Source organism: Sus scrofa, chromosome 1, assembly GCF_054392235.1.
Source record: "Sus scrofa isolate SSC_HxYL_T2T_F1_AM1 chromosome 1, Sscrofa_HxYL_maternal_Yorkshire_Landrace_v2.0, whole genome shotgun sequence".
Lineage (NCBI taxonomy): Eukaryota > Metazoa > Chordata > Mammalia > Artiodactyla > Suidae > Sus > Sus scrofa.
The window spans coordinates 199924413-199950140 of record NC_139383.1 but is presented as its reverse complement, the minus strand read 5'-3'; the positions used below and the strand labels follow the sequence as shown (position 1 = coordinate 199950140).

The window sequence follows — 25728 nt, the reverse complement described above, 5'->3', positions numbered from 1 at the left end:
AAGAAAATACTACTGAGCAATGTTTTTGAGATGCTCAACTAGACAGGGATAAAAAGAATAAGACTGGATGAAAAGGGGCAAGTGTATTTTGTTACTATGCTCTATTACACGTCAAATACCAGTCTGCCTATCAATATGTGCATATTGAAATACACTTTAAAAAATCCCTAGGTTTTGAGGGCACAGTCTCTAAGACTAGCCTGCTGCGGCTCCCTTTGCCTGGCAAAGCTTTATTAGCTATCTTTTTCTCCTTCACTCCCCCAAAAAATCCCTAGGTTTTTTTAATAGGTAGTTAAAAGATACTCTTTCAAAGTGAGCTATTAAGTGTTTGTGTGTGCAAAACAAATAAAATTTTCACACATGTACTAGAGAGGTTTCAAATGCACACTGACCTTAATGTTAAGGCAGCAATAAGTATAGCCACACTCTAGAATCATTATCCATATCAAACGATCCTGAAAACGGCCCAAGTAATGAGATCCGGGTAAGATGAGACCTGAAACAAATTAGAAAAAAAAAAAAAAAAAAAAAAGTGAGTGACTGTTCAAGCTTATTTTATTTTACCATGTGAGTCTTTAAAATTGATAACACATGTGGAACTAATTCATATCTCTTTCTACCCTCTTTTTATATTAAGAATACAAAAAACTTCATTACATATCAGGGGGCATTAAATTAAGCTCTTTACAGGAACAGCTGGAAGATAAAATCTATACGTAATAATACATAAGAATTCAAGAATATATTTTCCAGAAAAACAACAAATTAGAACCTGCTATATAAAATCCTAAATACATGTTAACTATTTTAGGAAAACAAATTAAATATATTAAAGCCAACTTCACATTATTTAAAACATTTTGTACATTTTTACATACATGCATATAGAAATGTTTCGTTGTGTTAAAAATTTACATAAGGAGTTCCCGTCGTGGCGCAGTGGTTAACGAATCCGACTAGGAACCATGAGGTTGCGGGTTCGATCCCTGCCCTTGCTCAGTGGGTTAACGATCCGGCGTTGCCGTGAGCTGTGGTGTAGGTTGCAGACGCGGCTCGGATCCCGCGTTGCTGTGGCTCTGGCGTAGGCCGGTGGCTATGGCTCCGATTCGACCCCTAGCCTGGGAACCTCCATATGCCGCAGGGGCGGCTCAAGAAATAGCAAACAGACAAAAAAAAAAAAAAAAAAAAAAAAAAAAAAAAAAAAAAAAAAATTTACATAAAATGCTATCTACCAACTGTGTAAATGCTCTTAAAACTTAGTTTTTCTCTCAATACTGTCTCTGAGATATTACGTTGACTACAAACAGCCCAAAGTCATTTACTGTAACTGTACTGAGAATTCATTACATAGCTGAATTTAGTCATTTTCCTGTTAATAAACATTTCAAATGTATCCAATTTTTCACTGGCATAAATAATGCTGTAGAAGTGATCTCTGTGCCAAGTCTGTTTGTATAATGCATTATGTAGAGAAGAGCTAACATAGCAGAACTGACTGCCATCCTTTGAAAGGCCTGCTTACCAGGTTGTCCCATGGTTGGCACCTGGGCACTTGTATTTCAAGAGTTCTCACCACCCTAACTGGTAAACAGTCTCTCATTGTGCCTAGCCTGTGCAAAGAACACAGTTTATACTGAACACACTCGCTTTCCTTTTGGGAGTCTGGAATTTTGGTGTGTGGTAGGCAGAGGGTGCCTACATGACCAGCCTTCAATGAAAGCCTTAGGCATTGAGTCTCAAATAAGCTCCCTGGTAGTTAACATATCACACACACTGTCACAATGAATTGTGGGGGAATTAAGCATGTTCTGTGTAACTCTGCTGGGAGAGGTACCTGGAAGCTTTCACCTGGTCTGATTTCATGTGACTTTTCCTTTGCTGTATTTGCTCTGTATCCTCTTACTATAATAAATCTTAGCTATGAGTACAACTATATATTGAGTCCTATGTGTCTTCCTTGAAAATCATCAAACCTAGGAATGGTTTTGGGAACCCCCAAAATACATGTACGAAAGTTTCTCTACAACTGGAATCACTGAATCATGGATTCTAAAACTGGAATCCCTACGCCATGGAATACATACGTCTTTACTACAAACTATTATGTTTACTCTTCAAGGTGGTTGTATGAATTCACATATTCCCATCAAGCAGGGTTTAAGAGTTCCCGTTCCCCATTCCCTAGCCAATACTTGTTAATGTCAGCTCTATTTTACATTTTTGGCAATGAGATGTGTGTGACATGTTACCTCACTGTTTTATTTTCTCCAGGAAATACTTTATAATACACTTGTTGGTTGAATATAATTGTTTTGATGATAAAGTATAATTACCACTTTATTACTAAGGTATTTATTATTTCAGATGTGAATTTAACCTCATAGGTTATTTTTAAAGTGGCATTGCACCATATAATAAAAATATTGGAAATGGATAAAAGTATTAAAAGTGTAGTTATTTCCTATAAGGGAAAATGATTAGTTATAAAAAAATTTGTATCATAAAGTTTTTCCTAAATTATCTCACATAATAGATAATAAGCTCAACCCAAGTAAACATATCATTAAAATTCTAATTTTAAATTGCTACTCTCTGCCAGGAGTCAGTCTGCCAGGAAGTCATTGGACATATCTAAAACAATTTCAGGGGCTAAGGCATATGGAATGAGACCACACACTACTGTCATCAGCTTGTACCTTATCTAAAACCAACCTTGAGAAGTGTAATATAGTTGAATTTACAGTTAGTGTATGGTAAAATTAAAAGATTATCACAAAATTATATTTTCATTCTTTATGGATCAAAGCTATTATCTACTTGATATAGCTCATTATAAATTCATGGAAATTTTGAAAGATAAGGTGTTTTCATGTTTCATGGTGGGACTATAACCTGATTTTATTCAAGAAAATGTTTTTTAAAAAATTATCAAATCAGGAATTCCAGTTGTGGTGAAGCAGAAATGAATCCAACTAGCAGAAATGAATCTATGAGGATGTGAGTTTGATCCCTGGCTCCACTCGGTGGGTCGGAGATCCAGCATTGCCATGAGCTGTGGTGTAGGTCCAAGACATGACTTGGATCAGGCATTGCTGTGGCTATGGTGTAGGCCAGCAGGTTTGGCTCCGATTCAACCCCTAGCCTGGGAACTTCCATATGTTGCGGGTGTGGCCCTAAAAACCAAAAAAAAAAAAAAAAAAAAAAAAAAAAGGTCAATTCATCTTAATAAAATTTTCACTTAGTATTTCTATTTTATAACTTTATTGACCTTAAAATAAGGAGATATACTTCAACTTTGTGTTTAGTCTTTATGCCTATTCATCAAAGTATCAGAATCTGTATAACAGTTGGATCAAAAGACTGCTTTTCTATGTGTTTTTTTTTTTTTTTTGTACTTCAAATACATTACTGAGGATTTCTTAAGCACAACCCATTTACTTACCTAAACTTCCAGCTGCCATTGCAGACTGCAGTGCAGTGGTCAAACTTGGGACCATCTGGTAGTAATACACTGTATCTGCACACACGCAGGCTGTGGTGCCCACCACTCCTGGCCAACTCTGAACAGGTCGAGGAAACCCCACCAGGAACAAAGGAAGGGTGAAGAGGGGGAGTAAGGGGGATGAGAGTAGTGTAGAAAAAACTATTAAGAGCAACATGAATGGAGAGAAGACAATGTTGAGTATACATAAAGTGGTGGTTGATTTTCTACGTTTTTTCTCTGTCCAGGATGCCAAAAGTACAGTCACAGCAAACTGCAATTTAGAGATAAACTGAATCAGACGATCACGCATGATACCAACCTGTAGAGACATAAAAATAATTTTTTAATTCTTAAATACGTTTCATGGATCTTCAAGATCACATTAAGAAAACCTATGTAATTTTACTGTTGCTCCAATATTTTTGAGGAAATAACCCTTATATTAGATTCTTTGTGACTTGAAATAGAAAATCTGATGAGACCTATAACAAGAAGAGAAACTGAGTAAGTTATTTAAAAGATACCCAAAGAGATTAGCAATGAGATCCTGCTGTGTAGCATTGGGAACTATGTCTGGTCACCTATTATGGAGCATGATAATGTGAGAAAAAAGAATGTATACATGTATGTGTAACTGGGTCACCATGCTGTGCAGTAGAAATTTGACAGAACACTGTAAACCAGATATAATTGAAAAAAAATTAAAATAATTATTAAAAAAAAATACCCAAAGAGAAAAGCTGAGGCCCAGATGGCTTCCTTACTATGAAATACTACAAAATATTTACAGTACATACTCAATGCTACTAACATTTAAGAATTATTGGTATGAAATTCCAAACTCATTCTATGAAATCAGTTCTGTTATCTAAACCAAAGGTATGAAAGAAAAGAAACCTACAGATATTTGCATCACACAAAAATTCTCATCAAAACACTAGCTAATTAAATCCTGTAACATAAAGACAAGACTATGTACCAAGACTGAGTGAGATTTATTCCACATATGCAAAATTGGTTTAACAAGTGAAAATCAACATATTCCATCATGTTAATAGATTTAAGAACCAAAACCACATGACCATTTCTACACATAGAAAGGGCATTTGACAAAATCCAACCCCCTTCTTGATAAAAAGATTTAATTAGAAATGGAAGGGAACGCCCTTCCTGATAAAGAGCATCTATGAAGAATCCACAGCTGATGTCACATTTAATGGTAAAAGACTGACACCAACTTAATGGAGAACATAGTATTTCCTCATAAGATGTTCACACTTTTATGCATTTTGTTCACCTTTATACTGGAGGTTCTAGCCAGGGCAATTAGGTAAGAAAAAGAAATAGAAGACATCCGGATTGGAAAGAAAGAAGCAAAACAATCTTTACTGTATCTAATTTGCAGATGACATGATCTTATATACAGAACATCCTAAGAAATCCACTAAAAATCTATTAGAAACAATAAAATACTTCAGTGAGGTTTCATGGCATAAAATTAACAAGTCAATTGCACTCTATATTTGAGCAATAAAACCCCCCCAAATGAATCAGGAAAACAATCCATTATAACTAATTAAAAAGAATAAAATAGGGGATTTCCTTTGTGGCGCAGGTTAAGGATCTGGCATTGTCACTGCAGCAGTGGGGTGCAGGCCCCCCTTCCCTCCAAAAAAGAGTAAAATACTTAGGAGTAATGTTTGATCAAAGTATACAACTTATACACTGAAAACTACAAAACATTACTGAAAGAAATTAAAGAAGATATAAATAAATGTGAAGACATGTCATGTAGATAAGTAAGAACTAATATTTTTAAGATAGCAATATTCCTTAAATTGATTTACAGAACCAAGGCCATCCCTATCAAAGTCTCAGATGCCTTTTTGCAAAATCTGAAAAGCCTAAGCCAGTATTTCTACGGTAATGCAAGGGTACTAGAAGAGTCAAAACAATCTTGAAAAGAGAAAAAGTCGTAAGACTCACAATTACCAATTTTAAAACCTACTACAAAGCTACTGTAATCAGGACAATGTAGTACTGGCATAAGGACAGACATATAGATGAATGCAGAAAAAAAAATGGGAGTCCAGAAATATACCCTTACATTTGTTGTTTTATTTTTGATAAGGTGCCAAGAAAAGTCATTGAGGGAAGAATAATTTTTTAATAAATAGTGCTGGAACCATTGTTTATTTATATACAAAAGAATGGATTTGGAACACCAGCCCACATCGCATACAAAAATTAACTCCAAGTAGATTATAGACCCAAATATAAGAGCTAGAACTGTAAAACTCTTAGAAGAAAACATGATAAATCTTTATGATATTGGAGTAGGCAGTGTTTATTAGATATGACACCAAAAATATAAGCAATAATGATATCAAAAAAAGCAAAAAAAAGAAACACATAGATAAATTGAACTTTTATCAAAACTAAAACTTTTTTGCTTCAAAGGACATTATTAAGAAACCTAGATACTATAAAGATTATCAGGAAAGCAAGACATTATCAAGAAATCTAAACCTGGAGTTCTCGTTGTGGTGCAGTGGTTAATGAATCCGACTAGGAACCATGAGGTTGCAGGTTCGACCCCTGGCCTTGTTCAGTGGGTTAACGATCCAGAGTTGCCGTGAGCTATGGTGTAGGTCGCAGACGCGGCTCGGATCCCGCGTTGCTGCGGCTCTGGTGCAGGCCAGTGGCTACAGCTCCGATTAGACCCCTAGCCTGGGAACCTCCATATGCTGCAGGAGCGGCCCTACAAAAGGCAAAAACAAAAAAAAAAAACAAAGAAAGAAAGAAAGAAAGAAATCTAAACCTACAGAATGGAAAAATTTTTACTTATCATACATCTTACCATATATCTGTCAAGGAATTTGTATCCAGAATATATGAAGAACTCTTAAAATTAACAGTAAAAAGAAAAATAACTCAGGTAGAAATGGACAAAGAATTTGAATAGATAGTTCCTCAAAAAACATACACAAATGGCCAAAAAAACCTATGTAATGATACATCACTAGGATTCAGAAAAACGCAAAATCAAAACCATGAAGAGACAGCAGTTCCACACCCATGAAAACATTATAATGAAAAAGTCAGGCAACTGTTAGCGAGAACGTTGAAAAATTAGAATCTTCATACATTGTTAGTCACAATGTATTAATAGTGCAATCATTGTGGAAAATGTTTGGCAATACTTTGAAGTGTTAAAACATAAAGTTTATATATAACTGAAATTCCAATCCTAGGTAACTTACCTGAGAGAAACGAAATCTTATGTCCTACATAAAAACTTGCACATCAATGCTTATAGCAGCATTTATTGTAATATTCAAAGCAGAAACAACCTAAATGTCTATTATTTAATGAATGAATCAACTAAATCTGATATATCCACAGAATGGACAACTATGTGATAAAAAAGAATAAAATACTGATACATACTAAAACATGGATGAACCTGGAAAACACATAAGTGAAAGAAGTGAGATGCAAAAAAGACTACATACTATATGATTATATTCATGTGAAATGTCCGGAACTGGTAAATCCTTAGAGACAGAGAGCAGATAATGGTTGCTGGGGCTGAAGTGAGAGAGTGGATGGGATGGAAAGTAGAATGGAGAATGACTATTAATGTGTATGAGGTTTCTTGGGGTGGAGAGTGTTGCAAATGTGCTAAATTAGATCATGGTGATGGCTAAAAGGTTCTGAATATATACCACAGAAATTTATTCTTTAAGTGAATGGTTTTATGGTATATGAAATACATCTCATTAAAGCTATGAAAAACATATTTACCAGTAAGAGTCTGATTCCTGTGTCTAAGCTTCTGTTCCACCATGTGTCTGTACTGGAGATCAACAAGTGCACTGCTGATACAATGACTATCTCCAATAAAGCATTTTCTGTATTCTGCCATACCTGTAGTACACAAATTAACCACTTTATTAGGCCAAATTTGATAACCTGAGTAATCTCTCAGTGTAAACAAAATCCTAATTAAATTTGGGAAAAGGAAAATACTAATAAGTGCCTATTATGATTACCATTCTAAAAGCTCTTGTGAATCCAATGGAGACAGACACAGAGTGGAGCCTTTGTAAGGCACTGTCCATTGAAAGAAATGCTATCATAGCAAAAGGTGACACTAAGACAAGAAAAAAAAGAGACAAATTACACAAAGGCAAAATAACCCCTTATACCTTATTTTATTTTGGCCAATATGGATATTTTTATAATTACATTTAAGCAATTAACTTAAAAAACCCATAAACAAAGCAAAACATAAAATAAATACTTACATGCAATATATTATACAAATACAGAAATTCTGTAATATTTTTGTATACTTCCAAAATATAATCCAAGTTTATCAGATTTTTTATCTTCCTACCTATATTTATCAAAATCCGTCTGACAACACCAATCTTCACGAGCTTTGTTTGCTTCTCTAGGAATAAAGTCACAGTTTGCACATCCTTTGGATAGAAAGGGTTCCGGAAAATTCCAAAGATATAGACACTTTGAATTTCTTTAAGTATCCATAATATTATAAATAATATCATCAAAATATAGCCAACAATAGCCTGGGGACTGCTTTTGGAAATATGTGAGAAACCAGCAAAGTGATGTAATAAGCCAGTTTCCAAGAGAGCCAAGACTAATACAATGATGTAGAAAAGGAATTCCTTCCAAGTAAACTGTTTTTCCAAACCACTGGGTAAAGTCTTAGATTTGGTTTCAACTCTGTGTTTGGTCACACTGTGTCTGAAGAGAAAACTCATCCCACTTAGGTTAAGACTCAGTAAGAACCCAAGTCCAGTCATGAAAAGAACCACACCAACAGTGCTGGGGATGAAATATGATGTTATCACTGTTCCAGAGGAAATGATGAACATTATTAACAACCTGCAGAGAGAGAGAAAAAAGATTTGCTTGAAAAGAAAAAATGTTTTTTTAAGAATAAGTTACATATAACTTTAATATTTAAAATAATTACCGTAGGTGGGTTGACATAGATGAGCCTCCAAGGCCAAACTCTAAAACCTGCTCCATTGCCCATAAGAAAAGGGCGTCAGGTGGGGGTAGAGTCCCGAGTGCCCACAGAAAGGGTAAAAATACAAACAAGATGTGTAAAATCTGATTCATTTGTTCTAGAACTGGTATATTTACCATAAACCTACAATAAAAAGAAAATATTTAAATCATACAAAACAATACATAGAAGAGGATCTTTCCAGGAAAAACAAAACACATACACCTCCCTCTTTACCCCCACCTCCTCCCTGAAACAAAAGAACACTTACAGAAAGGCCCTAGTCCCAAACTGCAAAAGACAAACAAATATGTATAATAGCCCAGAAGCAACAACAATGGTTATAATAATGGTATAAATGTACTTGCTCACACAGATACCTGGATGATGCCAGCTAATGTACTCATAATTACATAATGTATGTCCTTCAAATTTTAAAAGCAGAGAGAATCAACACAAGGTTAAAAATGTGATGCTAAATCAGAGGATAATACTTTCTATAGTGTAGTTTTAAAATAAAATTCCTTTCATTCTGAGAAGAAAACACTCACATAACAAAAAAGAAACTCAAACTACACAAAATAAGCCATAGGAAGGTCAAGGAAAACATGTAGATTTGTACAGTTTTTTTTTTTTAGGACAACACTTCTCTTGCTAACATATTCAACGAAAGGATAATTTGTGCAAAAATAATGCACACTCAGGAAATATTTTATACAAGTTCTATTTTACCCTTTCCCCCTAAATCTTTTTGTTCATAAAGTAAACAACAGGCAATAGTATATACAAGTATTTACACACAGGGATATCATAAATAAATACAAGAACACGTAACTGAAGTAACCAAACACTGTGATTACTTTTGTCTACAATTTAGCCCCAAACAGATGATTACTGTGGTTATTTTATACAGAAAAAAAATGTTTAAGTCTAAAGTTTCTGATAATGAACTTTCTGATAATAAATACACATTTAAACCTGACATTATTGCTAAGTTTTCAAATTCGGGCATTTAACTGTAATATATTTTATAGTTAGTAAATGGTAGTGGTACTAAGAAACCACTCATAAAATAAATTCTCCTCTTACATCTTTGATTAGGTGAAGAAACACGGGGTATTATAGTGTCCTCTGGCCCATAAATGCAGCACGATTAGGAAAAAAATTGAGTTGGGAGTTCCCGTTATGGCTCAGTGGAAATGAATCTGATTGGGATCCATGAGGACGCAGGTTTGATCCCTGGCCTCACTCAGTGGGTTAAGGATCCAGCGTTGCCATGAGCTGTGGTGTAGGCCGCACTCCCATCTCTCTTCTTTTATAGTTTACTATAAGCAGTCAGGAGAAATCAAGCTGTTCCTTCCACACTTTGCTTAGAAATCTCCTTAGCTATATATTCAATTTTATCACTTTCAAGTTCCACTGTCCCCAAAACATTAGAAAATGGTTCAGCTAAGTTCTCTGCCACTTTACGCCAAGGACTGCCCTTTCCTCCAGTTTCTAATAACATGAGACCTCACTAAAATTGCCTTTACTGTTCACATTCTTAGCATGCATTTTAAAACTCTTCCGGTCTCTACCCATTACCCAGTTCCAAAGCCATTTCTACACTTTTAGGTACTTGTTATGAGAGTATCCCAACTTCGTGGTATCAAAATCTGTCTTAGCCAGCTCAGTTTGCCATAATGAAATACCATAGACTGGGTGATTTAAACAATGGAAATTAATTTCTCACAGATCGAGGATCTGGAAGTCTGAGATTAGAGTGCCCTCATGATCTGGGTATGATAAAAACGCTTTCTGGCTTGCAGACAGCTAGCAGCCTTCTCACTTTATCTCATATGTCAGAGGGACAAAACAGGCTCGCTGGTGTCTCTTCCTATAAGGGCACTAATCCCATCAGACCAGGGCCCCACCCTCATTGTCCTAATTAGCTCCCAAAGACTCCAAATACTACCACACCAGAGATCAGAGATTTAACATATGAATGGAGGGCTCAAACATACAAGGTTGCCTGTACATTTCACATTAACCTGTGAAAAAGAAAGCTGCAATCTATAGAACAGAGAAAGGTCAGATTTAGAAAAGGCAAAAAAGGAGTTCCCGTTGTGGCTCAGTGGAAATGAATCTGACTAGTATCCATGAGGATGGAGGTTTGATTCCTGGTCTTGCTCAGTGGGTTAAGGATCCAGCACTGCCGTGAGTTGTGGGAGCTGTGGTGTAGGTCGCAGACATGGTTCAGATTCTTAGTTGCTGTGGCTGTGGTGTAGGCTGGCAGCTACAGCTCCGATCTGACACCTAGCCTGGGAACCTCCATATGCTGCAGGTGAGGCCCTAAAAAGATGATTAAAAAAAAAAAAAAAAAAAAAAAAAAAAAAGCCAAGCAAAAGGAGTCACCAAACAATTCTGTTTAAAATTGCTATTTTCTATTTTACTCCTATAGCAAATTGATTTAAAAAAAATCATTATTCTATAAAGCTACTATAACAAAATTAAATAAGGTATTCTCTTTATCTTAAATCCACTCAATCTATGTATAGTATTTATGTGAAAACATTTTAAATTCTTCATTTTCCCCTCACAGAGATATTCCATCTCCTTTCACAGGTTTTAGCTCAGATGTCTTATAGAGCCATAGCTCCTTATTCAAAGTAAAACACAGGATTGAAATTTTGCTGATTTATCTTATAAACAGTTTTCTTTTTACTCTTCAATAAGATTTAATTACTGCTTCAGGATGAATGTTTAACAGAGATTAGTCCTAAGTGATTAATCATCAAAATAATGGTTTACTTTCAATTCACAGATTCACCCAATAGTTTGGTTACTTTTAATTCATAGACTCTTTGTTTTTTTAATACTAAGAAGAGTGCTCTTACTATACAAATTTAATAGTAAAGTAAGTTGAAAGTATTTGACAGCTTATTACCTGTGTGCAAGATCTACAGAAACAAAGACAAAAATATAAAGTGGTCTCATAAGAGGAGTGATTTCATAAGTATCCTGGGTTTGGAAAGTCGCAGTCTCTGTAGCTGTGTTTACAATTAATGAATATTCTCCTATACACAATGTCATCCATCCAAAGACAAATAGTAGAACAGTGCCTCCTGCACTGCCATACAGCTGTGTTACTCTATTTGGGAGCAAATACCATGTTCCAAGACCACACACTAACCCAGCAAGAACAGAATGAAAAACTGTATTGACTATATGCTTTTTGCCAGGAATTAGAAATTTGATGGTCTCAGCACCAACACAACTCGTAAATTCATGCTCGTCTTCCTCTGCTAAGATATTTGTGGTTAGCATTCTTTCTACTGTCACCGATTTGTTTCTGGCATATCTACTTGTGAACTGGATGACAAATGCAGTGAAAAGCATCAGTCCACCTGAAAGTGCTGCTGTATAATAATCTTCCAGGATGCCAAATTGGTACAAAAGTGTTCCTATTCCACCCAAAACCCATGGCATCAAAAAAAGGATAATCTGATTAACATATATGTAAGGAGGGGCACAATAGCCTAATTTGAGTCGAGGGCCTCCAAGAACAGTCTGTGGAAAGCGCTTCAGAAAGAAGTCCTGTTTGTAATCATTCAGCAGAGGAACATCTGGACTCATCCTTCTCACTCAGGATTATTCTGAAAGTCACATCCTTTTCTGTAACACAGCAGTCTCTAAGAAAAAGAAAAAAGTCGCTATTTGAAAATGTCATACTTAAAACATGGGGGAGAAAAATCCCACATTTCTCTTAGTTCCTTTAAGAGCAGGGTTTGTAACTTCACTTCTCTAGTTCCTTTCCATTGCCTGACACATACTTGGCACAAAATTAACAGTTGCTAAGCTGTTTTTTATTTGAAAAGAAATCACATTCACTATTAATTTACCTAGAACTTAGATAAACTTGCAATTTCTTATGTAACTCACATTTTCAGACTTCAAAGTCAAAGGAGAGTTCAAAAAGTCAGTACTCTCAACTCAACTCTGCTAGTGGTTTAACTGATCATTTCCCTGAGTGCTTCTGCTGTTTGTTTTTTAACTTTTTCCTCTATTACAAGGATGAGGAAAATTTTTCTACAAGGGCCAAAGAGTAAATATTTTAGGCTTTGTGGACCATATGGTCTCTGTAAGAATTACTCAACCCAGCTGGTGTTGCAGAAAAGCAGCCAGACTTAATACACACATAAGTGGGTATTAGTAATTATGTTTTAATATAACTTTACCGTATTTACCCAAAGAGGCTGTCGGCCAGATTTAGCCTGTGGGCTACAGTTTGCCAATCCTTGCTCTATACAGTAAGGATATTATCTACAATTCCTATGCATTGAAATGGAAACAGAAGTAGAAAATTGAAATACTAAGTCTAAGTCACAGCATTTAACAATTACAGTAAACTTACGATTCGGGGATAATTTAAAAAGTCAGACACTGCTAAAATAGTAGCATTTCAATAAAAAGCCATTGGTAGCTCAACCTGTAGTCGGAAGAACAATAAACTAGAAATCAAAAGACTCTGAGGGTTAGATTACATGCCTACTTCAGACCACTTCATGACTCAATTTTTAATCTTTCTGTTGTCAGTTTCCAAAATCTACCAGAACCAAGAAAACCTGAAATCATAGTAGTACTCATAAATGCTTTAGTCTACATTATTTTCATTTAAGGGACATAAAAATCTATGGATCAAATAATATAGATTCTCTTCTCTTCAAGTTTCCCCTTTCCTGGGATATACTCTTGAAAAACAGTGCCTGTCACAAGATCAGCCAGCAAAGCATTGTCTCAGGAGTTATATGTAAAGTTAGAAAAGAAAAATTAAGTTTAAAGGCATCTTCATAGAGGCAAATAGACCAACAGATTAGAATAGAGTGCAGAAATAAATTCTCATGTATATAGTCAAATACTTGAGAAGGGTGCCAAAACTGTTCAATGAGGAAAAAACAGTCTGCAACAAATAGAGCTGGGAAAACTGGGTATCCACATGTAAAAAGATAAAGTTAGATCCTTGCCTAACTAAAAAATTAACTCAAAATGGATCAAGGACTTGTGTATAAGACCTAAAGCAAAAAAAAACCCTTAGAAGAAAACATAGCATAAAGCTTTTAACATTAGATTTGGCGATGACTTCTTGGTCATGACACCAAAGGTACCCGTAGCACAGGAAAAAATGGACAAAATGGACTTCACAAAAATTGAAAAGTTGTGTGTATCAAAAGACACTATCAACAGAATGAAAAGGCAATCCACAGAATGGGAAAGAAAATAGGAAATGAATGTCCATAATACATAAAGAACTCCTAAAACTCAAGAACAGAAACACAATTTAATTCAAAAATTAACATAGAACTTGAATAGACATTTCCCCAAAGAAGATATACAAATGGCAATAAGCACATGAAAAAATGCTCAATATCACTAATATTAGATAAATGCAAATCAAAAATATGAGATACCACCTCACATTCATTAGGATAGATACGATCAAAAAATATAGAAAATACATGTTGGCAAGGATGTGGGCAAACGGGAACCCTTGTGTACTATTTGTGGATAGGTAAAATGGTACAACTGCTATGGAAAATAGTATGACAGTTTCTCAAAAAAATAAAAATCAAATTACCATGACCTTACAATTCCACTTCTGGATATATACCCCAAAGAACTGAAAGCAGGGACTCCAAACAATTTGTATGTCCATGGTAGCATTTTTTCACAATAACTAAAATGTGGAAGCAACTCAAGTGTCCACTGAAGGATGAATAGATAAACATCTATTCATGGTATAGTCATGTAATGGAATATTATTTGCCCCTAAAAAGGAAGGAAATCCTGAAATATGCTACATCATAGGTGAACCTTTAGGGTAGTATGCAAAGTAAAATAAGCCAATTGCAATAAAATAAATACTGTATGATTCCATTTATATAAGGTACTTAAAAGTAGTCAAAATCCTAGATAGAAAGCACAATGGTGGTCACCACAAGCTAAAGGGAGAGAAGAATGGGTAGTTATTGTTTAATGGGTATACAGTTTTACAAAATGAGAAGAGTCACACAGGAATAGATGGTAATGATGTTTGCACAATAATGTGAATGTACTGAATACCACTGAAATCTATACTTAGAAATGGTTAAAATGATAATATTTATGTTGTATGTATTTTACCATACACAGAAAATTCAAGCTATCTTAAAGTAAACTTTCTTCCAAACTTTCTTAAAAGAGTCTTTCTGCAATTCACTTCTACCCAACTAATATGAGTCCTGGAGAGAGCTTTTGGGCATCACGAAAGGTTTTTGGTCATTATTAAGAATTACTACTTTGAAGTACCTCTTTTTACACCATTGGAAAGTTCTTTATACTATAAAAACTTACCATCGTGTATCTTCTAGCTTCTGTCTTAGTTCTACACAGTAAGTCATAGCTTTTACTCATATGACAGCCCTACAAGTACGTACAACAGAATACTACCACAGGGCCGGGAGCTTCCTGGTGGCCTTGTGGTTAAGGATCTGGAGTTGTCACTGTGCTTGGGTTTGATCCCTGGCCCAGAAACTTCTGTGTGCTTGGCAAAAAAACAAAACAAAAACAAAAACAAAACCCAGAAATGGAACTTTATTGATTGATAGTTCAATTCTCTACTCAGTAGGTAAGTAAGAGTATGTTCCTGTGGGCGTGGGTAAACATTTTGATTTCAATTATCTAGGGAAGATGCTATCACACAGGAAAATGAGGTTGGATGGATGACCAGGGCATCTTGATAAACCTAGAAATTTCTAGGCATTTTGTGTCTGAAATTTCTCCAGGGCATCAGGTAAAAAAGCTGGTCCCTTCTCCATGGAGGCAAATCAGGAACAAGTGAGACAGCTCTCTGGGAAAGGAAGCCAGAAACTGAAGATACTTATGATTTGGCTGCACGTTACTACTCATGTTCATCTACCTTTGAGTACTTCTGAGTCGTCTGTAAATTTAATTTAAATGTTCTTACCCATTTGATGGAATACTGTGTGATTATATTTCAAACAGTGAAATATCCTGAAGAAGATCTACTGTTGTTACAGAAACACGGACAGATGCTCACAATATATTGAAAAGTAAAATAAACACACTGATGACTTCTTTCGTACTTTTAAAAACAAGGATGCATATTTGTGTGTATACATAGTCGTACTGTGTGCATAAGTAAAAAATTTCAGAAGTCATACACATTAGGCTGTGTTTGTATGTATTTTACATATAACATTTTGACACTTCTTCAAATCACCAAACATCCTCTAGAACTCTCGACCCATGCCCCACAAACACATCCTGTGCTTCTCCTTCTGGGCGCCTATGCTCATACCCTCTCCTTTGCCCAGGACGTCTTTTCCTTCCTTCCATAATTAGGAATATTAGTTAACTTTCAAGATTCAGTCTTTTTTGAAAACTGTGCAGAGTACTTAGACCAAACTGTGCCTCTCTTTTCTCTATATATCAAAACACTGCTTGTTCATTCTACTCATCCTGTAACGTGTAACAATAGCGGGCATTTATTGTACTGTTCACTTCATTATATGCTTCTTTTTATGTTTTTCTTTTCCCTACTAATAAGTTATTTGTGAGTACGGGTCAAATCTTGAGATACTCCTGATTCTCCATAACATTTAGAAAAATACTGTGGCACAGAAAGGCATACAGTACATTAATGCCATAGCTTAAATAAGGTGATCAAAAGTTGGAAAATATTAAATATTGCTGCTTAAAAAAAGGGAAGTTGGAAGTATTTACTGTTTTTGAAAACTTCTTTCAGTATATTGTCCCATTCGAAACAGCAAATCTATTATCTCTTTACTCTCAGTTTTTAAATATCTGGAAATTATCTTCATTTATTTTTCCTGTGGAATAAATACTGGCATCTATTGACAATATTATTGGCTCAGAGAAGATTCTGCCTAGAGTGGCATAGTATCCCAAAGCAATACTGGAGAGGATGGGCCTGAGGGAGAAACATGGCTGGGTTTTTCCCATGAGGAAATGGCCAGAGAGACTTTAACATGTCAGAAGTCCAGTTTTAATTTGCTCCTTGTCCCATGCTATACTTTAATTTCCTTCATTATCAGGAAGAAGGAGCTAGTTCTTACTGGGAGAGAAAAAAAGAGGAAGAACAGCAGGTACAAGAGGCAAAACAAGGCAGGAGTGATAATGAAGTGAGGTCAGAGCAAAAAGTATGAAGAGAATATAAGTTCCCCCAAGAAGGTGTAAAAGTGTTGGGGAGGACACTGGGATGGTGATTCATTTTAATGAGATATTAAAAGGCTGAAGGATATAGCATTGTTTGCCTGGCAGAACGTTTCTTGAAAAGGTGTTTATGGTCAAAGAAGTTTGAGAAACTATATACCAGACTGTCATCTTGAAGGTCACAAAGGATTTCCACAAACTAAAGACTCTGAGACATCTTTAGGTTAAGAAAGAATACCACTGCAGGAGTACTCTTTTGGTGCAGTGGGATAAGAAGCTAGTGTTGTCACTGTAGCAGCTTGGGTTGCTGCTGTGGCAGAGGTTCAATCTCTGGCCAGGGAACTTCCATATGCCACAGGTGTGGCCACCCCCAAAACCAAAAACACTACTGCAAACCTGCCTAAAACATGTCATTTGAGTTTTTCAAACTTATTTGACCTTGGGATCCTTTTCCCCCACGATCATGTGTGCACTGTTTAATGAGAACTGCTTTCAGAAACATCAGCCTGGGTTTCAATCAGGACATTAAAAATTTACCAGGTGTTGGAGTTCCCGTCATGGCTCAGCGGTTAATGAATCCAACTAGGAACCATGAGGTTGCAGGTTCGATCCCTGGCCTTGTTCAGTGGGTTAAGGATCCGGCGTTGCCATGAGCTGTGGTGTAGGTCACAGATGCAGCTCGGATCCTTAACTACTGTGGCTCTGGTGTAGGCCGGTGGTACAGCTCCAATTCAACCCCTAGCCTGGGAACCTCCATATGCCATGAGAGTGGCCCAAGAAATGGCAAACAAACAAACAAACAAAATTACTAGGTGAAGGAGAGTTAAAAAGATATAACAATTAGGGAGGAATGTCATGATCAAAAGAAAAAAAATTATGGAAATTTGACAGGTAGCAAGTACATCGGGTTGCACAGACTGATTTACAGTACAGGTATTTTTTTCTTAGTATCTTAAGGATAAAAGGGGATTGCATGACAAGTACTGGAAATTCATTCAGGCAAAAATGATAAATTGGTACTATAGACTTAATTACAGATCCTAAAATACTTAAAAAAAATTTTCTTTGTATGAAGCAACAGTTACATTTATATAGAGAGATCTTCTAAGTTGTAATCTTGATTGGGATCATTTAGCATGAAAACAATCGGAATAAATAAAACTAATTCCCTGAATGAGAATTTGGCATACACTCTGAAAGATTGTTAAAGACAGATTGATCCATTTATATGGCTGCTACCTCCAACATGTTAAGATGAAAAATGGCTCAAGGATTAGGGGAAAAAAATTAAAAACCTGTGAAAAGAGAAGTTAGGCATAAAGATGGCATCACAACAATGATTTAAGCCATATGGTTTCTTCATATGCTACTCTGAAAGCAGGCCAACAAAACAGCCAGAGAAATGTTGTTTTGTTTGGAATTCAAGTTACATTTCTTACACATTATCCAGAAGGCTAGGAAACACCAATTTGGCAATTACCCAGGAAGGAGTTCTTAGCTGCCAAAACTTTAAATCACATAAGATCTATCCTCTTACACTTTTAAGTGTACAATACAGTATTATTAACTAGTGACACAATGTTGTACAGTAGATATCCAGAACTTATCTTGTGTAACTAAAACTCCTGGTACATCATTTTACTCCCTGTTTCGAGGAGTCTGATGATTTTAGATACCTCATGTAAGTGGAATCATGCAATATTTGTCCTTCTGTGACTGGCTTATTTCATTTACCATGTCTTCAAGGCTCATGCATGTTGTGTCATATGGCAGGGTTTCCTTCTTTTTAGGGCTTACTAATATTTCATTTCATGTATATACCACATTTGTTCATCCATTTGTCACCTGATGGACACTTAGTTTGCTTCTATTTTTGGCTATTATGGAACAATGTTTTAGAGAACATGAAAGTGTAAATATATCTTTGAGATCCTGCTTTCACTTCTTTTGGATAAATACCCACAATGGAATTGCTGGATCACATGGCAGTTCTATTTTTAATTTTTTGAGGACTCTCCAAACTATTTTCAGTAGCAGATGTGCCATTTTGTATTCCCACAAATACCTGTGGAAAGGTTCCAATTCTACACACCCTCACCAACACTTGTTATCTTTCCTTCCTTCCTTCGTTTCTTTCCCTCCCTCCCTCCCTCTCTTTCGCTTTTCAGAGCTGCGCCCACAACACACGGAGATTCTCACCCTAGCAGTCAAACTGGAGCTACAGCTGCCGGCCTAGGCCACAGCCACAGCCACGCAGGATTCAGGCCGCATCTGCGACCTACACCAAAGCTCACGGCAATGTCTGATCCTTAACCCACTGAGGGAGGCCAGTGGGTGAACCCACAACCTCATGGTTCCTAGTCAGATTCATTTCTGCTGCACCACAACAAGAATTCCATCTTTTCTTGTTTTTATAACAGCCATCCTACAGGTGTGAGAAGTGATACTGAATCCACACATATTTACTGAGCACTATGGCACTGTGCCTCAACACTATTTTTGTTGTGCTTTCCAGAAACTTACTATCTTCTACTATACCTGTCAAATTTTATTAAATCTTTGCTCCTATATTTTTAATTTCTAAGAACACTTTTTAAATTCCTAAATGTTCCTTTTTATAGAATCCTACCATTATTTTATGAACATGGTCTATCTCTCTGAGAATACTCATTATTCATATGTACATGTGTGTGTGTAGATAAATGCCATTTATTTTTTGTAAACTGCTTCATAACCTTTACTTCTTTTCTACTGAAGTGTTCACTTTTTTTCTTTTTTTCAGTTTTTTGATTATAGTGGATTTACAATGTTCTGTCAATTTCTGCTGTAGGGCAAAGTGACCCAGTTATACATTTATATACATTCTTTTTTTCACATTATCCTCCATCATGCTCCATCACAAGTGATTAAATATAGTTAGTTCCCTGTGCTATACAGCAGGATCTCATTGCTTCATGTTTCTTATTAATTTGAAAAAAACTTTTACACATGAAGGAAATTAACTCTGATATATGTTACAATTCTTTTTGCCCCATTTTAATTTGCCATTGAAGCACAGTTAGAAGATGCCAGCGAGGATTAAAGATTATATTTCAGTAGTTTTCAGAGAAAGGTGGGCCTGAGAGGAATCTACAAATGTCAAAATAGGAAGCTGTTATTGGCTAAGCCAGCAGGGCAATGCCAGGTAGGACTGCTTGATAAGACAAAGAAACATAAGAGGGAGTTCCCATTGTGGCTCAGTGGGTTAAGAACCCAACGTAGTGTTTGATTCCTAGCCGTGCTCAGTGGGTTAACATCCTGGCGCTGCTGAAAGCTACAGTGTAGGCTGTAGATGCAGCTGGGATTCCATGATGCTGTGGCTGTGGCAGAGACCAAGGAATTCCTGGCCCAGGAATTTCCATATGCTGCAGGTGCGGCAGTAAAAAGAAAAAAAAAAAAAAAAAGAAACCTAAGAGGGCAAAGTGTCTAAATGAAAAGATTTTCACTGTCAAGAATGCAAAAATAATTCACAGAATGGGAGAAAATTTTGCAAATCACATACATGATAAGGAACTTATACACAGACTATAGAAAAAACTCTTACAACTCAATAATGAAAAAATATTTTAAAAGTGGGCAAAAGGATGTTAATAGACATTTCTCCAAAAATAATATACCAATGGCCAATATAAGCACGAAATGATGCTCAATAACATTACTCACTGGGGAAATGCAAACCAAAACCACAATGAGATGCCACTTCAAAGCCACCTGACTAGCTATCAAAAAGACTGACAGTAATAAGTACTGAGGAGGTTGTAGAGAAACCAGAAGCCTCAAGTGATAATTGTAAAATGGTGGTTGCTTTGGAAACAGTCTAGCAGTTTCTCAAAAGTTTAAACACAGACTTATCATATGACCTAGAATTTCATTCCTAGGTATTTACCCAAAAGAAATGAAAACAAGTCTATACAAAAAGTTGTACATGAACATTCATGGCAGAAATATTATTAGTAACCAAAAATGGAAACAACACAAACATCCATCAACAGATGAAATAAAATATGGTATATCCATACAAAGGAGTATTATTAGATTATAAAGAATGAAGTACTGAGGCATGCTGCAACATGAAAAGAACCTTGAAATCACAAATGCTAAGTGGAAAAAGCCATCACAAAAAAAGGCCACATATTGTATAATTCCATTTATATGAAATGTCCAGGATGAGCAAATCTATAAAAACAGAAAAGAGACTACTGTTTGCCCAGAGCTGGTGAGGATAATGAGAATTGGTGGTCAGGAGAGAGACTGCTAAAAGGTACAGTGCTTCTTTTTGGGACAATGAAAATGTTCTAAAATTGAATTGTATGGATTGTGAATTTTATCTCAATAGAGTTCTTAGAAAAGAAAAAGAGACAAGGTTCCCAATCTGGTTATTTTCTGTGACAGTTAATAACTAGTAGGCAGCTCTTAAAGTAGTAAATTTAAAAGGAATGGACAGGTGCCCAAATAATTAAATTACTAAAATGGCAACATCTGAACTAGGAGTCTGGCTTTGGATGCTATGATAAAGGTTTGGAGATTTCACATGGCTGGCAATGGGCACCCAATAATATAAAGGATGGTCTCTGCCCTAACTGCAAGAATGAGTTAACGAATCTAATATTATACAGCTGAATAAGAGAAATGATTGGTATAGTGCAGAAAATCAATTCGGAGGCCTGATAAATAACTTCTGATGGAGTAGACTGCATTGAAGTAAATGCTGGTCCTCGATCGACAGAGGGTTGCAGAGAGAGGGTAAAGATCAATGGAGAAGAGTTGTTCATGGTCAGGGGCCCATGATTTGACCAATTTGGGGGCAAAAGTGAAGATAAGGAGAGAATAAATACGGGAGTTTGTGAACTTCATTGGGATAACAAGGCCAACCCTAAACCATGACTGAAAAAGCCATTTTCCATTTCGCAAGTGTTATCTTAAAAACAGAATGCTACGAGTTCCCGTCGTGGCATAGTGGTTAACACATCTGACTAGGAACCATGAGGTTGCAGGTTCGATCCCTGGCCTTGCTCAGAAGGTTAAGGATCCGGCGTTGCCATGAGCTGTGGCGTATGTAGGTTGCAGACGCGGCTCGGATCCTGCGTTGCTGTGGCTCTGGTGTAGGCTGGTGGCTACAGCTCCGATTGGACCCCTAGCCTGGGAACCTCCAAATGCCACCAGAGCGGCCCTAGAAATGGCAAAAAGGCAAACAAACAAACAAAAAAAACAGAATGCTAAAACTCAAAAGGCTAAAGTAGCTTACAAAAGAAAGTTAAAAACACAGCGGATTGATACCTCTAGCCACTAGGTTTATCTCTTGTCTTAAAAAGTGTAATAATCGCACTTCAAAGTTTTATAATGAAAAATATAATGCACAGCAACTAGAGCTGCAAGAACAACGTGGCTCCGCACAAGCCTGGAAATTAAGGCGACCAAGAAGTTCCCAGGTGGGTATCGGGAACTGAACGTACCTCGAGTCACCCGAGGGAAGAGGCTACGCGAAGGCATCCCGGGGAATACATTTTTGCAGGTAAACCCACGTTGGGCGTTCCCGCCGGGAGGCTGCCTGCGGTCGGAATGTGGAGGCAGAGAAACTGTGGCGGTCGGGAAAACCAGCTCACTGAGGTGGCGTTGGGGACCGGCGGCGTTTCCATGGCTAACGTCAACTCCAGCGGGCGCCTCCCCGATAGGAATCCAGCGCGCTCGCGGGCGGGCCGAGCGCTCGGCTCGCCCCGCCCTCCGGCCTTAGCTCGCGACTTTGTGTTCAGCTTCCGGCTGGTCAGGCGAGGACGAGCTCCAGGAAAGGGGCACTTCGATCGCTCCAGGCCTTGGTCAACGCTCGCCTGGCAGGCGACCGTAAGAGTCATTTGGATTCTGGCCTCGCCTTGGGCCCAGGAGGGGCGGCCGAGATCCATCGCAGGACCATCTCTGAACTTTGACCCTGATCGCGCCCTACGCAAGAGCGTCGTTGCCCTGGTGACGACGTCCCGTCGAGGGGTAGTGCTCTCGAGCTGCGGGAGGCGCGGCCGCCATTTTGAGAGCGTGTGGTACCCCGGGATCGGACAGATGAGCCTGGCGGCATAGTGCAACCCCTACCGCTCAGGGTCCTCTGAAACTACGTTAACCGCAGCCTCACTTTAACCGTCAGCACCCAACACAGTGACGGTAATAAATGCTCTTTAGTATCAGCTAAACATGTACGTGTTCGCAATTGCACCTTTATTGCATTCCACGCCCCCCCCCGTGAGGATTTATGACTGCGTTTTAAAATAACAGGAACCAAAATATCCGTAAGTGAAAAATGCCACCAAAGTATCTGTTTAGTAATAAAGTAAGACAAAGTTACTGTGTTCCATCTGGGGAAAAAAAAAAAAGCTCTGGTAGACTGTTAACTAGTGGGATTGATGTCATCCGGGAATCTTTATGGGGTGACCACGAAGTCCCTAGTTTTGTCACTTTAAAAGGTAAACGTGTCCGTCCACCCACTGCCTCCATTTCCCATGAAATCCCCTAAATTCTGGATACTTTCCAAGTTCCTGGCAGGAGTTCCCCAGGCAGTTCCTGAGATCTTTAAATTGGTCTCAGATGATTTAGAGGCGCCAAAAGGGGAACGTGGAAGCCAATTTGTAGTTATCGAGGTACCCGAATTTCCCCAGGTGATTGATAATCTCCTAGTTTTGCATGCGAGAGACTGCTGATTGGCTTGGGGTCTTGTTTGGATCTCCTTATCTCAAAATTATTGAGTGCGCCCCTTTTTGTTTTTTCCGTGGCTTTATCGAAAGTGATGGTTTAGTTCTTAAGCATTTAGATTTGTAAGCCATAATGGGGAAAACCTTTTGGTGTTAATTAAAAGAAATCTGAGGCCTATAAAAAAGAAGATACAAATCTGTCCAGAGGAAAAGTGAGGTTTATTGAGGAAAGTGTCATGTGGAAGAAAACCCTGGGCAGCATTGATGGTGTAAGTATATGCTTATCTTCAAGGATACAATTTGCAGTGTAGTTGGGGGTGTGAAGAAGAAGTGTGCCCTTAGTCCATCCCTAATGTTTTCCAGTCTTTTGGGGACAACATAACCACAATCATCATTGGTCACCATTCCACATTAAGCATCTTTGAAGCATCAGCTACGACTAGGAAGTCAGCCTAGAATGGTTAAGAGCAGGGGCCTGGAAGCTTGAGTTGGAACTGTTAGGGCCCAGAGCAGACCACTCCAATGGCATATTTTGAATTAAAGTTACTTAAGAAATGGCCAATGCAAGAGGGACTTAAGAGCTTCATCTAACTGTCTCTGAAACCAGGAAATAAATATCTCATGTGAAAGGTACCCTCCTTGTACTGGGAAGTAGGAAGACCAAGGCCTTTTCAGAGGTAGGCCAGGAAATCTGTATAAACAAACCTTGTTATTTAATTTACTACCCCAAACCCAAACTCTATTTAGATTCTCCACTGATAAAGCACCCAAAGTGTAAGTTTCTTTGTCCTATTAAATCCTCACAAATGTATAACTATTGTGTCTTAAAAAAAAGCTGCCTCCTCTGGCCACTTCTTAGGGCCTATATCTGTGAGACCTCTGAGCAAAGGAATTAAGAGTTATTTCTTAATGACTGCTAATCTGTCTTGTGTCAATTTTATTATTAGTCCAGCCACAAGAACTCAAGTGGGATAGAGAGGGCAATTTCCCTCTCCCAGACGGAATCCTGACACTACTGTTCACTTTTTATGTCATGTTGGAGTTACTTAATATCTCTGGCCTTGTTTCCATATCTTGTAAAATAAGGCCAATAATAGATACAGAATTTGCCCTATAGGAAGATGTGTAGAGTGGATTAAATTGAATAATTGCTTAGTAAAGTAACTGGCATAGTTTAAGTGCTTAGTGAAGATGAAGCTATTATCTTTATGCAGAGAGGTTGTAGTCACAATGCCGATTTTTGCCACCCTGAATTACAAATGACCCAACCAGAATGAACATTTTTGTTGTAGAAATACCTGCTGTAGGAGTTCCCATCGTGGCACAGTGGTTAACGAACCCAGCTAGGAACCATGAAGTTGCCAGTTCCATCCCTGGCCTCGCTCAGTGGGTTAAGATCTGGCGTTGCTGTGAGCTTTGCTATAGGTTGCATACGTGGCTCAGATCTGGCGTAGGCCGTTGGCTACAGCTCCGATTAGACCCCTAGACTGGAAACCCCCATATGTCTTGAGTCCGGCCATAGAAAAGACAAAAAAAGAGACCAAAAAAAAAAAAAAGTACCTGCTGTAGGTATTTGGTAGTTAATTTTTTTCCCCAATATGTTAGTGCTGTGTACTTTCTTAGAATAAAATTAGTAAAGCTTATGCCACAAGCTTTTGGTTATTTGTGTGTAAAGTATTCAGTGTTTGTTGAAACAGTTCCTTGCCAGGAACCACACTAATTGCTGCAGATACAAAGTCAATTGAAAAATGATCCCTCTCCTAGGAGTTCCTGCCCAGTCGGTGGCACAGTGGGATGTGGGGGTGAGGTCTCTGTAGCACTGGGACACAGGTTCAACCCTGGGCCCAGTACAGTGGTTTAAGGATCCGGCATTGCTGAAGCTGTAGTGTAGGTGGTAACTTTGGTTTGGATCTGATCCCTGGCCCAGAAACTCCATGTGCCGTGGGGCGGCCAAAAAAAAAAAAAAAAATTATCCCTCTCCTAAAGAAATTTACCAAAATACAAGCTGGGAAACCATAAAGATGTCAGTAATTACTGAGAATGAGATAAGCAGATACGCACCTGAGCTATAGAAACACAGAAGTAGGACACAGAATTCACTCTGAGGAAGTTCAGATGAATGCAATTGAGTTTTAAAAAACAAGTAGAAATTAGCTTGATGAAAGTGTGGGAGAGGAAGTGTTCCAAGTAGGGGTATATTTATATATTCATTCACTCATTCAGCAAATATTTAGATCGTACAGATATTCAGGTACGTATGTACTTTTTAAAATCCTAAC

General features: G+C 37.5%; 1 protein-coding gene across 4 annotated transcripts in view; it reads right to left on the bottom strand.

Moving 5' to 3' along the window:
• The window catches only part of PCNX4 (pecanex 4), a 41715-nt gene extending 19014 nt beyond the window's left edge, over positions 1 to 22701 (bottom strand). For 2 of the 4 annotated variants that reach the window (XM_084982477.1, XM_084982482.1), the window contains exons 1-8: positions 22232 to 22701; positions 11455 to 12199; positions 8493 to 8672; positions 7887 to 8401; positions 7540 to 7640; positions 7292 to 7414; positions 3443 to 3803; positions 393 to 496 (exon numbers count right to left, since the gene is read on the bottom strand). In XM_084982477.1, the coding sequence (XP_084838603.1) occupies positions 393 to 496; positions 3443 to 3803; positions 7292 to 7414; positions 7540 to 7640; positions 7887 to 8401; positions 8493 to 8672; positions 11455 to 12143 (2073 nt within the window). In that variant the 5' untranslated portion in view covers positions 12144 to 12199; positions 22232 to 22701. The remainder of the gene's footprint in view (positions 1 to 392; positions 497 to 3442; positions 3804 to 7291; positions 7415 to 7539; positions 7641 to 7886; positions 8402 to 8492; positions 8673 to 11454; positions 12200 to 22231) is intronic. The other 2 variants (XM_084982484.1, XM_084982486.1) reach the window with 1 other exon arrangement.
• Between the last annotated feature and the right edge of the window lie 3027 nt (positions 22702 to 25728).